The sequence below is a fragment of the Pygocentrus nattereri genome, chromosome 19, assembly GCF_015220715.1.
Source record: "Pygocentrus nattereri isolate fPygNat1 chromosome 19, fPygNat1.pri, whole genome shotgun sequence".
In the NCBI taxonomy this organism is placed as follows: Eukaryota; Metazoa; Chordata; class Actinopteri; order Characiformes; family Serrasalmidae; genus Pygocentrus; species Pygocentrus nattereri.
Genome location: NC_051229.1, coordinates 4,077,489 through 4,092,488, shown reverse-complemented (window position 1 = coordinate 4,092,488; position 15,000 = coordinate 4,077,489). Strand labels below are relative to the sequence as shown.

Genomic DNA, 15,000 nt, shown 5'->3' with positions numbered 1-15,000 from the left:
AATAAATGTGGCCACCAATTAGACAAATATAATGCATTATCCATCGTTTCTGGCCTTAAACTATAATGACTGAATTATTAATTAATTATTGAACATGAAAAGAAATAAATACCAGTTACCCAAAACACAACAAACACACAAACAGGCAATCACATCATGGGCATGAATAAATGTGTACAGTAGTGAGTTAAACAAATAAACAAATGAACGTGTACACAGTGGACATTAGTGGACATGAGAAGAACTAAATGACCAAATTTGGACACAAACTGTTCAGATATAATTCAGCACTTTCAGAATAGATAGACAAACATACAGATAGATACACAGATAGATAGATAGACAGACAGACAGATAGACAGACAGATAGACAGATAAATACAGACAGACAGAAAGATACATAGATCAACAGATAAATACAGACAGACAGAGACACATAGATAGATAGATAGATAGATAGATAGATAGATAGATAGATAGATAGATGGATAGATAGATAGAACTTGGTCAAATGTATTTATAAGGCTTTATTAGCATTTCTGCCACATCAATCAATCAATAAATAAATAAGGTGGACATTAGTGGACATTACACTGCAACAGTATCTTGTCAAGTGAAATGATCTTAAATCCCATCAACAGAGATTTCTCATACTGACTGTAAGCTTATTAGAAGATTAGTTTAATTATATCAGACACATCAGACGCTTCAGACGCATCAGACACAGATGCATCAGACGCATCAGACACATCAGACACAGACATATCAGACGCATCAGACACATCAGACTCATCAGACTCATCAGACGCATCAGACTCATCAGACACATCAGACATAGACATATCAGACGCATCAGACTCATCAGACTCATCAGACACATCAGACACATCAGACACATCAGACGCATCAGACGCATCAGACTCATCAGACGCATCAGACACATCAGACACATCAGACACATCAGACGCATCAGACGCATCAGATGCATCAGACTCATCAGACTCATCAGACGCATCAGACTCATCAGACTCATCAGATGCATCAGACTCATCAGACTCATCAGACACATCAGACGCATCAGACGCATCAGACGCATCAGACACATCAGACACAGACGCATCAGACGCATCAGACACATCAGACACATCAGACGCATCAGACGCAGACATATCAGACGCATCAGACACATCAGACACATCAGACGCATCAGACGCATCAGACGCATCAGACACATCAGACACAGACGCATCAGACGCATCAGACACATCAGACACATCAGACGCATCAGACGCAGACATATCAGACGCATCAGACACAGACGCATCAGACACAGACATATCAGATGCATCAGACACAGACGCATCAGACACAGACGCATCAGACACATCAGACTCATCAGACACATCAGACACAGACGCATCAGACACATCAGACACAGACGCATCAGACGCATCAGACACATCAGACACATCAGACGCATCAGACGCATCAGACACAGACGCATCAGACACAGACGCATCAGACGCATCAGACACAGACATATCAGACGCATCAGACACAGACGCATCAGACGCATCAAACATATCAGACGCATCAGACCAAAGATCATTTCACTGGAGAGGATATGATGCCCTTCAGTGTGGCTGTCCAGTGAGCGGCGGTCAGTACTGCGAGGTGGAGGTGGCCGAGGCTCTCCTGCAGAGCGGGGTTTGGGGTCTTGCTGCTATTAGAGGAGCACCATGATTCCCTGAAGGAGAGGCGGAACAGCTCCGGTTAGCTCTCCGTTTCTCGCCGCACTCGCTGAGCGCCGTCTCTCGTTTGTGGGGAAAACAAGGTGTTTGGGTAATTAGCACATCAGCTGGATGGCACAACACCAGCTAATTACGCCACCGCAGCACCTGCAGGCCCCAGCAGGTAGAGCTGCTACGTGCTAGCGGGCGCTAATGCACGGACGCACAACATCTGCTAGCATAAAACTAACACACACACACACACACACACACATTCACGCACGCGCACACTCACGCACACACACGAGCACACTCACGCACACACACACACACACACACACGCACACACACACACACACACGCACACACACACACACACACACACACTCACACACACATTCATGCACGCACACACTCACACACACACACACGCACACGCACACGCGAACACACACGCACACAGTCACACACACACACTCACACACACACACACACACACACACAAATACACAAACACACACACAAATGCACACACATACACACACACACACACAAATACACAAACGCGCACACACACACACAAACACACACACACACACATTCACACATACGCACATGTACACACTCACTTTCACTTTACTAAAAAACCTTTGAAAAACCCTGTATTTTAAGAATGCATATAGAACCCTTTTCAAAATGGTTCTAAATAGCACCAATAAGGGTTCTACTACTGTTATGATGTTAACATACATTCAAGCTTTAAGCATGCAAATGGTTCTATATAGTCCTCATGATTAGAACCATTCCCTTTACTGAAAAACTCTTTTGATCTTTTTGAGTGTAGAGCTACAATGAGCCACACTAAGGTCCTTTTTTCCTGCCGCAATGCTTAGAGTGACCAAAACAGCCCACCGCGCTGGACGCTGTCCAGTACCTGTCTGCCGCCTGCAGAGGCACCTCCACACTTCAGGGCTAAGCTAATGTAAACACGGCAGCCTAAAAGCATGCATTAGCACAGAGTCTGGCATTCGGCCCAAACAGGGGAGCAGTAGAACAGGACAGGGACAGAACAGGGCTCTTTGTTCCTCTCCCCCGAGGGAAGGGTAGCGGGAGGAGGAGACGAGCGGGAGGGAAAAAAGGAAACAAAATGGTTTGGCAGAGGGAAATGTCAGCTTTGACGACAGGAACATTTCTATTTCAACAGCTGCCAGCCTGGCATTTAGTTTACAATAGGCCATTCATACCCAGGTGAGCAGCGCAGAGGCTGAGTTAGCTTGAGGAGTCACCTTGAGGAGGACAGTGGAGGATCAAGACTAACACGAGGAGCACTAACCACACACAACAACACAGCACCACACAGCACCAGCACCAGCACCAGCACAGCACCAGCACAGCACCAGCACAGCACCAGCACCAGTACAGCACCAGCACCGCACCAGCACAGCACCAGCACCAGCACCAGCACCACACAGCACCACACAGCACCAGCACAGCACCAGCACAGCACCACACAGCACCACACAGCACCAGCACAGCACCAGCACAGCACCACACAGCATCAGCACAGCACCAGCACAGCACCAGCACAGCACCAGCACCAGCACTGCACCAGCACAGCACCAGCACCAGCACTGCACATCACACACCGTCTGACAGCTCACGGACAGCAGGGTGTTAAAGTCGTAGTCCAGCCAAAAATCAAACCTACGCAATTTGACTTTTACTCAAACTGTAGTGAATCAGCCCAGAAATGTTTTGTGTCTGAAGTTTCCTTCTTTAGTTTGGCACTAATTTGGCTATTAGTTTTAGCAATGTTGCTAACAAGTAACGGAATAATAACTGCACCACACACACTAAGGCCCAATCCCGTTTCTTCTTTTTTCTCACATCACTCAGTTTAGAGTCTCTGAAAAACGTCTCTTTGGAGGGCCATGTAGCCCCAACACGCCCTACCCCTCAACAAGAAACAGGACACCCGAACCCCTAAGGGCTAAGGGCTCAGTGGGGGGGGGGCTGAAATGGGACTAGACCAGTCTTCGTTCTCACAGCAGGTAAAAAAAAGCCAAAATCCAATCTTTTTCTTCATGTGTGTCTGTGTGCCAGTGTGAACAGATAAACACACTCAATCTGACATTTTCAGTTCCGATTTGAGGCGACGCGGAATCGGAATTCATGTCACTTTTTTTCGTCAACCCAACTCGACATTCGTCATAATTTCGTGCTGCTGAGACTCAAAATTTAGGCTGATGTTTCTGTACAAAGATTAGAAGAGACTGATCCAAACTCTCCGTGTTTGAAGAGATTTTAAAAGAAAAGGCCGAACGCAGCCGCAGGAGAACGAGGCGACAGTTAAAGGTCTGAAAGTAGAGTTTAAAGAATCCGAGGACACGAACCGAAGAAGTGACCGCGCCCTTTTTACGGCTTGAACACATTGTGGGTGATGAGCCCAGCTGTCAGTCAGTGAAGCTTCATGATCCTGTGATGCTGGTGGAGATGAAGCTGAGCGACTGGCGTTGGCGGTTGTGATTGTGATGTGGGTCAGTTTAGGAGCTGATCTGTTCAGACTGATGTCGCATACAGATCACATTTAAAGGACAATGTAAGCAGCCAAAGAAAATCAGATAAACAAGATAAAATCCAGGCTGCTTTGTTTTTAGCTATCATCACTGTCCAAAGTACAGCAAGTATCTCCAAAAAGCTCTTGACTTTTAAAGCAAGCTAATCTCTTATTCTCCAGGGTATGTTTTGGTTTGTCCATCTGAATTCACGTGACTAAATCATAAGGGAAATTATTCAGTAACTGCATTAAATAAATGTACATTTTTATTTTATTTTTTGTAAAAGCCCCTCAAATCAACAGAACGTGTGTTTTATGATCTCCACATGTCACTACATGCTCACAATTTACTGCTGAAAGCCAAAAATCTCCGCCGCTCTTTGCGTTATTCTCTAAAAGTGATGTTTCCAGAGCAGATCACTGAAGAGACGCCGTCTGTTTATAGTTTAGAGCCCAGATTTGGGGAAAAACGGGTCGACTTTCAGTAGAAAAACAAAGTTCAGCTTCTTTTATTATAAGGGTTTAAAATGACATCACCGTCTATTAGACTGGAGAGAAGAGCTACAGCCTCACACGACGCCCAGCTTCTGAATGGAGCTCATGGAATATGAATGTTATGAAGAACATGACCAAGTGAGGTTTGGAGCCACTGGTGGTCTCAAGGAGTTTAAGAAGCTACTGAAAAAAGACTTCACTCCAATCAGTTCTGGAGCACTTCTGTTGGTCCATTCATCATAACATATTCACACAGCGTAAAGGGTAGCTGCTCGAATTATGGAGAAAAATGAAAATCAGAAAAAATCTTTTTTTTTTTTTAACAGTGATGCTTTCCTAATGCAACAGAAACCCCACAGAAGCAGGTCTAGTAGACAACTTGTCCTGGTTTGGGATGAGACATGCAGTTTGCACAATGGCTTCCATGGCTTCAGACAAAGTCTGTTAACAACCATGAGAGCCTTTGGGCTAAACTTTGGTGGGGACCAGTGGTGTGGTCAGTTGTAAATGCATATACACTGTTCAAAAAAATAAAGGGAACACTCAAATAACACATCCTAGATCTGAATGAATGAAATATTCTCATTGAATACTTTGTTATGTACAAAGTTGAATGTGCTGACAACAAAATCACACAAAAATCATCAATGGAAATCAAATGTATTAACCAGTGGAGGCCTGGATTTGGAGTCACACACAAAATTAAAGTGGAAAAACACACGACAGGCTGATCCAACTTTGATGTGATGTCCTTAAAACAAGTCAAAATGAGGCTCAGTGTTGTGTCCGGCCTCCACGTGCCGGTATGACCTCCCTACAACGCCTGGGCAGCTCCTGATGAGGTGGCGGATGGTCTCCTGAGGGATCTCCTCCCAGACCTGGACTAAAGCATCCACCAACTCCTGGACAGTCTGTGGTGCAACGTGACGTTGGTGGATGGAGCGAGACATGATGTCCCAGATGTGCTTAATCGGATTCAGGTCTGGGGAACGGGCGGGCCGGTCCATAGCTTCAATGCCTTCATCTTGCAGGAACTGCTGACACACTCCAGCCACATGAGGTCTAGCATTGTCCTGCATTAGGAGGAACACAGGGCCAACCGCACCAGCATATGGTGTCACAAGGGGTCTGAGGAGCTCATCTCGGTACCTAATGGCAGTCAGGCTACCTCTGGCGAGCACATGGAGGGCTGAGCGGCCCTCCAAAGAAATGCCACCCCACACCCTTACTGACCCACTGCCAAACCGGTCATGCTGAAGGATGTTGCAGGCAGCAGATCGCTCTCCACGGCGTCTCCAGACTCTGTCACGTCTGTCACATGTGCTCAGTGTGAACCTGCTTTCATCTGTGAAGATCACAGGGCGCCAGTGGTGAATTTGCCAATCCTGGTGTTCTCTGGCAAATGCCAAGCGTCCTGCACGGTGTTGGGCTGTGAGCACATCCCCCATCTGTGGACGTCGGGCTCTCATACCATCCTCATGGAGTCGGTTTCTAACCGTTTGTGCAGACACATGCACATTTGTGGCCTGCTGGAGGTCATTTTGCAGGGCTCTGGCAGCTCCTCCTGTTCCTCCTTGCACAAAGGCAGAGGTAGCGGTCCTGCTGCTGGGTTGTTGCCCTCCTACGGCCTCCTCCACGTCTCCTGGTGTACTGGCCTGTCTCCTGGTAGCGCCTCCATGTGCTTCTCGCCACACCTCGCATTGATGTGCCATCCTGGATGAGCTGCACTACCTGAGCCACTTGTGTGGGTTGTAGAGTCCGTCTCCTGCTACCACGAGTGTGAAAGCACCACCAACATTCAAAAGTGACCAAAACATCAGCCAGAAAGCAGAAAGGTACTGAAGTGGTCTGTGGTCCCACCTGCAGAACCACTCCTTTATTGAGTGTGTCTTGCTAATTGCCAGTAATTTCCACCTGTTGTCTGTTCCATTTGCACAACAGCTGTGAAATTGATTGTCAGTGTTGCTTCCTAAGTGGACAGTTTGATTTCACAGAAGTTTGATTTACTTGGAGTTATATTGTGTTGTTTAAGTGTTCTCTTTATTTTTTTGAGCAGTGTATATGCTTTTTTCCAGACTGTCTGTCTACTGACTTCCAAAGATGTCTTGCATATATGCCCTTACATTTTATTCCAAGATGCCTCACAAGTCAAGCAGAAGAAAACATCACATGCAAGTCTCACTGAGCTCAAGGTGATTGGTCAGCTACATGATTAATTCTCATTTTTGCCCATTTCTACTGATACCACCACAGGACCAGGCTACCTGCAGTCAGCCACTGGCATGCCCGTATGATCTGGGGTAAAAATCACTTGTAGCATGACACATTAACCCCGTATATGGCCAAAGCTTTACTAGACTCTCCTATGAGTGAGAATAGCTCAACCAGTTTGCACTGAAGTCCCTGTAGTTACTGAATAATAAGCCTTAATAAACCTGCTAACGGCAGCTCTGTGAAGACAGACAGATAGAAAGACATGAAGACAGACAGAGAGATAGTTAGAAAGACAGATGGACTGACAAACAGATAGACAGACAGACAGTCAGATAAACAGATACAGACAGATAGACAGACAGACAGTCAGATAAACAGATACATAGAAAGACAGATACAGACAGATAGACAGACAGACAATCAGATAGACAGACAGATAAATACACAGAAAGACAGATACAGGCTGATAGACAGACAGACAGACAGATAGAAGTAGCAGCAATTCAGCAGCTCAGAGGCTTTTAGCAATTTTGTAAGACAGACTTCTGGACTTATTATATTATATTTACAGGAAAAAACTCTTATTTCGTGCTTTTTATGTTTTGTCCGTCCAGAAATGGATGGAAAAGAAAGGGACTCAGACTCAAAGGGAAGATCAGAGAAGCTGTTCGTGTGAGCTGATCTCTGAGTCACTGTCACATGAAAACATGATGTAATGATGGCAAAAAAACCTGCTAACAACTCCAATTCAGCATGTCAGCGAGCTGCACGTGGAGACCGGATCCGTTACCTAACGACTGCGCTTTACTGGCTAGTGTGTTTTATTGTTATTGTTTGTACTCTGGACCAGAGAAATTAGGGGGTGGGGTTTAGAGGGGGGGACCCTTGTTAGCGCCACAATCCAGCACCAAAAGTTTGACCAGTTCTCCGCAGGTGTGTGCTCTCGTTACGACGTCTGGCACATCTTGGCTGACGGACTACATTTGGGCTGAAGTGCGTGAATTAGACTTTTCACCAAACCTTTCCTTTAATAAACTGGACTAAAAGCAGCAGCAGTTAAGAATCCAGACACACAGCAATGAGTGAGATGGATGACGGAGGACAGATGGAGCACTCGGACCACTGTGGGCGATTTAATAGCACCTACCTCTCCTGTTTGCTGCATTCACAGGGAGCAAAGAGAGCAAGAGACATTCATGATTAGTGGCTGTCAGAAACTCCAGAGATGAAATCTGAAGTGAAAGAATACATCTCTCAGCTCATTTCCCCTCAGATCTCCTTCTCACACAAACATCTGAGTCAGCGTCTGAAAGGTAAGCGATCCAAAAAGGGGCTCTTCTGAAACGCGGAAAAGGTCGGAGACGCATTGGAGCTGCTCTGAACGTCAACACGACACACCGGGATTGAGTTTAAATGGCACAATAAAAAGAAAAACAAGGAAAAGGATGAACCAAATAAAGATCTAGATAGATAGATAGACAGGCAGACAGATAGACAGACAGATGAACAGGCAGACAGATAGATAGACAGATGAACAGACAGACAGATAGACAGATGAACAGACAGACAGATAGACAGACAGATGAACAGACAGATAGATGAACAGACAGACAGATGAACAGACAGACAGATAGACAGACAGATGAACAGACAGATAGATGAACAGACAGACAGATGAACAGACAGACAGATAGACAGAGATAGAAAGACAGATAAATACAGACAGAATTATCATTTTCAGACAGACAGACAGACCGATGGATGGACAGATAGACAGATATATAGAGAGACAAAAAGATAGATAGGCAGACAGACATATAGACAGACAGACAAATAGATAGACAGAAAGATAGACAGACAGACATACAGACAGACAGATAAACAGACAGACAGACAGACAGACAGATAGCCAGACAGACAGAGGGATAGACAGACAGACAGATGGATAGACAGACAGACAGACAGGCAGACTGATGGGTGGACAGATAGACAGACAGACATATAGACAGACAGACAGACAGAAAGCTAGACAGAGATAGACAGACAGACAGCCAGCCAGACAGATGGATAGACAGACAGGTTGACAGGTAGATAAATAGATAAAAAACAACAGAAATAAAGACAAAAATATAGATAGAATAAAAAAAGGAATAAATAAAAAAACAGACAAAAACAGCAAAAATAAATAAATAAACAAACAAATAAATAAATAATCTGGGGAAAAAAGAAAGAATGGAGTGGGCGGCGCTAAACTGATGCAGGCTAAACGAGCGGTCATACGTAACCGCGTTCATGGCTGTGACATCACAAGCATGAAGAACTAAAACGTATTTTTTGCAGCTGAATTTCTACGTTTGGACTTTCTGGGCCTTTTAAAACAGTTTATTTAGTATATTAGCAGCTGCAGTAGTTTGGGCTCTGTTAAGTGATTCTGGGCTAACGATGAAAAACTCTCTCTGAGCAAGATGTGAGGTCAGATGCACCAACATAGACACGAATCTGGTCTGTCTGAAGCTTCAGATCCAGAATACCGGGGTTCTGCTCCGGAGAACACGGCTGCTCCGCTCTCTGGCCAAGTCTAGACACCTTTATGAACGCTGTTTCCAGTCAGCGTTCGCAGCTTGTTTAAAGAGACCTGGCGGTTCAGAGGAGGAACAGAGGAGTGGAACTTCCTCAGTGAGATGAATACAAAGGGCTGATGCAATTAATAGTAACCTTCACTTATCTCCAGCACATCTACTGCGCGCTGGAGATGGGGATGCGGAAACAAGCGACCTACTTTCCCAACCTGCCACCGGCGAAAGGGTAAACATAAGAAGATACTGACTTTGTGTACTCCTTTATCATTTATTAACATTTTAATTAGGCTTCTAATATAGAAACCCATGAATTTCCCACCTGATGACTGACTCTCAAACATCAGCAGAGGCGACAGCACAAACACAACGTCTGAAGAGAACGATTAGAATATTGAGCGTGAGGAATGTGTTCACTTGGACTGCATTAATACAGTTTTACTCACCACATGATGCTACATGTCAAAGTAATGAGTCAATAAAACTGTAATTATATATATACACACTATATTTCCAAAAGTATTCAGTGGTCTGGCTTCACACGCACATGAACTCGAATGACATCCCATTCTTAATCCACAGGGTTTAATATGATGTCGGCCCGCCCTTTGCAGCTATAACAGCTTCAGCTCTTCTAGGAAGGCTTTCCACAAGGGTTAGGAGTGTTTACAGGAATTTTTGACCGTTCTTCCAGAAGCATATTTGTGAGGTCAGACACTGATGTTGGATGAGAAGGCCTGGCTCTCAGTCTCCGCTCTAATTCATCCCAAAGGTGTTCTATCGGGTTGAGGTCAGGACAGTCAAGTTCTTCCATACCAAACTGGCTCATCCGTGTCTTTATGGACCTGCTTTGTGCACTGGTGTGCAGTCATGTTGGAGCAAGAAGGGGCCGTCCCCAAACTGTTCCCACAAAGTTGGGAGCGTGAAATTGTCCAAAATCTCTTGGTGCTGAAGCTTTAAGAGTTCCTTTCACTGGAACTAAGGGGCCGAGCCCACCTCCTGAAAAACACCCCCACACCATGATCCCCCCTCCAACAAACTTTACACTCGGCACAATGCAGTCAGACGAGTACCGTCTCCTGGCAACCGCCAAACCCAGACACGTTCATCGGATTTCCAGATGGAGAAGCGTGATTGGTCACTCCAGAGAACTCGTCTCCACTGCTCTAGAGTCCAGTGGCGGCGCTTTACTCCACTGCATTCCACACTTTGCACTGCGCTTGGTGATGTAAGGCTTGGATGCAGCTGCTCGGCCATGGAAACCCATTCCATGAAGCTCTCTACGCTGTTCTTGAGCTGATCTGAAGGCCACATGAAGTTTGGAGGTCTGTAGTGATTGACTCTGCAGAAAGTCGGTGACCTCTGCGCACTATGCCCCTCAGCATCCGCTGACCGCTCTGTCATTTTACGTGGCCGACCACTTCGTGGCTGAGTTGCTGTCGTTCCCAATCGCTTCCACTTTGTTATAATCCCACTGACAGTTGACTGTGGAATATTTAGTAGTGAGGAAATTTCACGACTGGACTTGCTGCACAGGTGGCGTCCGATCACGGCACCACGCTGGAATTCACTGAGCTCCTGAGAGCGACCCATTCTTTCACTAATGTCTGTAGAAGCAGCCTGCAGGCCTAGGGGCTCGGCTTTATATACCTCTGGCCATGGAAGTGACTGGAACACCTGAATTCAGTGATTTGGATGGGTGACCGAATACTTTTGGAAATATAGTTTATATATATGTATTTAATGTAAGTCAATGGAACCAGACTTTTTACCAAGTCACTTCGGGTCTTTTCTTTTGGTCCGTTCATCATGGAATTTACCCACAATGTAACGGACAACAGGTGTTTTCAAATTTTGTAAAAAGCTAAAAACAACAAAAATAAAGATGCAAGTTTTTTTTTTCCGACAGCAGCAAAAAAATAAAAAAATAAAAAAATAATATATATATATATATATATAAATAAATGTTACAATAATGATAGTACTACTGATATTTTTACTTATCCCTTGATATATAACACTGACATAAGCTTATAACATGTTTTGTTTTATTATATATATATATATATATATATATATATATATATATATATATATATATATATATATATATATATATATAAATATATAAAATGTTATATTAATAAAAGTTTCACTGCTTTCAGAACAAAACCTTGCAGTTCAGTTTTTGCCATTTGCCTGTTGCCCTTTACATTGCACACACTTTTCTATGATAACTGAACCAAAAGAAATGGTCCAAAATGACTTGAAAACAATTCTGGTTCCATTGACTTACATTAAAAGTAAAGAAAAATGTTTTTACAGCAGCGGTATATATATATATATATATATATTTCTTCTGAGCACTTTGTCACTGTGAAACGGTATGTGGTGGTTTATCTCACCTTTTAAACAGCAGGATGGCGATGACGATGATGACGATGAGCACCACGGCGAGGACGGGGCCCATCACCCACAGCATCTCCGGCTGCTCCACACTGCGAGACACACCACCTTCACCCGCCACCGTGATGGGGTCCGAATATGGACTGGCAGAGAACATCCGCTACAGAGAGAGAGAGAGAGAGAGAGAGAGAGAGAGAGAGAGAGAGACAGAGAGAGACAGAGAGAGAAAGGGAGAGAGAAGGAGAGAGAGAGAGAGAGAGACAGAGAGAGAGAGACAGAGAGAGACAGAGAGAGAGAGAGACAGAGACAGAGAGAGAGAGAGAGAGACAGAGAGAGACAGAGAGAGAGAGAGAGAGAGAGACAGAGAGAGAGAGAGAGAGAGAGAGAGAGAGAGACAGAGAGAGAGAGAGAGAGAGAGAGAGAGAGAGAGAGAGAGACCAGGGTTAGCAGCCTGACAGATGAATGGGACTACCTGGTACCTTGTATATAAACCGGATGAGGTCATCATCAATAAGATGTGCAGACACTCAGGCTTAACATGACAAACACTACCAAATGGCTTATACACAATATTAATGATGACATCAAAATTAACCTAAAATTAAAGCCGACAGTAGATTTTAAACAGAAATGACATTTTGAAGCAAAACGATTTCTTTTTATCAAAAATGATGTGGTGGTTTGAGGTCATACAGTCAGAGAATGTGTAGAGAGGAAAAGCGCCACTCAATAATGTTTTCCGGGTTCATCAGGCACCAGGTGGCGCTCCTGAGCGACTCCAAAATCATACTCTGTGAATGTTTGATCATTTTAGTGCTGAAAAATGCAAAACTTCTGTATTCCTGAGCGCTTCTGAACACCAGATATAGGACTTTATAACAGTGCCTCACACATTCATAACGTCATGACAGTAAATGCGAACGGCTCTCAGAAGCACTAACGTTAACACCCCACTGCCCAAACTCTGTTTGCCCTAAAAAGCTGAAAGACGCTGGCGAGTTTTCTTCGTGTTTTGTAGTGAAAGATGTGTAGATCCTTCTACTTTCCAAAATTAAAGAAAGCTCCTGCGCAAGTGGTTAAAATCAAGTTTCATTTTTCATTTTAAACCGTTCGGCTCCATCCACCCTCATTCCCCGAGGAATCGCGGGCGCCCTCTAGTTATTCTTCAGTCATGCTTTTGATATAATGAGTGAAATAAGAAGCAGCCAGGCTCTGAGGCATCCCCATGACTGTGATTGGTTCACATGATGTCACTAATTTACAGGTGTGGTATTGTTTTAATTTAAATAAACCTGCTTAGGCTGTAATATGGGTAGATATTGCAAACTGACAAAGAAAAAAAAAAAAGACCATTTGGATTAAGAGCCGTTTGAAATGCTAGTGTAGGTGTCCCCAAACTTTTGATGTGGTGTATATAAGCCCACAGGAGGGCTGGGAGTTACGGCGCCGCGCTGCTGACGTCCTGTATAAATAAAAATAATGCGTGGCCACGACTTAGTAAGGTGTGGGAACAAGATCCTAATGAGTGGCCATGACTTAGTAAGGTGTGGGAATGGGATAATTAAATAGTGGCCACGAGATCCTAATGTGTGGCCATGACTTACTAAGGCGTGGAAACGACATCCTAACACATGGCGACATCCTAATGCATGAACAAGATAATTAAGTCATGGCCACAACTTAATAAGGTGTGAAAATGAAATCCTAATGCGTGGCCACTACTTAGTAAGGTGTGGGAATGAGATCCTAATGTGTGCACACGACTAAAAAAGGTGTGGGAATGAGATCTTAATGTGTGGCCACAACTTAGTAAGGTGTGAGAATGGGATAATTAAGTAGTGGCCACGAGATCCTAATGTGTGCCCACGACTTAGTAAGGCACATTAGGATCTCATTCTCACACCTTACTAAGTCATGGCCACGACTTAGTAGGGTGTGGGAACAAGATCTTACTGCATGGCCACAACTTAGTAAGGAGTGGGGATGATATACTAATGCATGGCTACGACTTAGTGAGGTGTGGGAACGAGATCCTAATGTGTGACCGCGACTTAGTAAGGTGTGGGAACGAGATCATGATGCATGGCCACGACTTAGTAAGACACGATACCAATCCTATGCCTTACTGTGTCGTGGCCACGGCTTAATTATCTAATTCCCACGCTTTAATTAGGCTTGGCCACGTATTAGGATCTCGTCCCCACACCTTACTAAGTTGTGGCCACACATTGCTTTTCTGTATATGAAAAGTCCCCAGCAGGGCTCTGCAGCGAGAAGGTATTTTGTATGTGTCACTGCTTTTTAAGCTCTACACAGAAAAAATCCTCACTAGCAGAATATAAACACTGCAGTCGGTCACTCATATGAATGACCACAGAAAAGGCCAGCTGCAGCCTTTAATGAAAGCCCAGAGCAGGACTGCGGTCTGCAGGGATCCCACAAAGTGTCCGGAGTGGACTCGTTCATGTAGGATGATAAGACACACAGAACATTGTTAACAAGCCTCCTGTGCAGCCCTGCAGCCCCGCAGTGACCTCGCATTACCATAAAGCCTCGCTCACACGTGCACACGGAGGGAGAGGGAGGGACAGGACCGGATCAAAGCAGAGCCCGGAAAAAGAGAGAGGGAGCGAGAGGCCAACCACACACAAACACGGATCTGAGGGCGGAGCGCTTTTCACCGATACATCGCTAAATTCAAACGGCTCCGGTGAAGCACGAGTGAAGGTAAAGACCTTCGTCCAGCAGCTCACTGAACTGATGATCAACAGAGCTGCTAACGGCACTTCATTCACCTGGAATTCAGAGCTGAAAGAGTCAGTTTCAGACAAAGCAGCGCAACTAAAAGTGGCAGGGAGACAAATTAGTTTTCATTTTAAAACATTATTATTATTTTGTCTGTCCATCCTCGTTTCAGGAGGACTGTTGGAAGTGTTGTTCCTACACACTCTCTGACAATAAAAGAGAAAATATTCTTCGTTGAAACAGAGAATTCCAAATGTCAAAAATGTTCCCTTTTTAT

At 44.6% G+C, this 15,000-nt stretch overlaps 1 protein-coding gene across 17 annotated transcripts in view; it reads right to left on the bottom strand.

Annotated features, from left to right (window-relative positions):
* ptprfb (protein tyrosine phosphatase receptor type Fb) overlaps nt 1-15,000 on the bottom strand; it is a 385,507-nt gene that overhangs the window by 56,266 nt on the left and 314,241 nt on the right. For 11 of the 17 annotated variants that reach the window (XM_037531027.1, XM_037531033.1, XM_037531032.1 and 8 more), the window contains 2 exons: nt 11,978-12,138; nt 8,144-8,155 (listed from right to left, as the gene is read on the bottom strand). In XM_037531027.1, coding sequence (XP_037386924.1) covers nt 8,144-8,155; nt 11,978-12,138 — 173 coding nt within the window. The remainder of the gene's footprint in view (nt 1-8,143; nt 8,156-11,977; nt 12,139-15,000) is intronic. The other 6 variants (XM_037531030.1, XM_037531034.1, XM_037531043.1 and 3 more) reach the window with 1 other exon arrangement.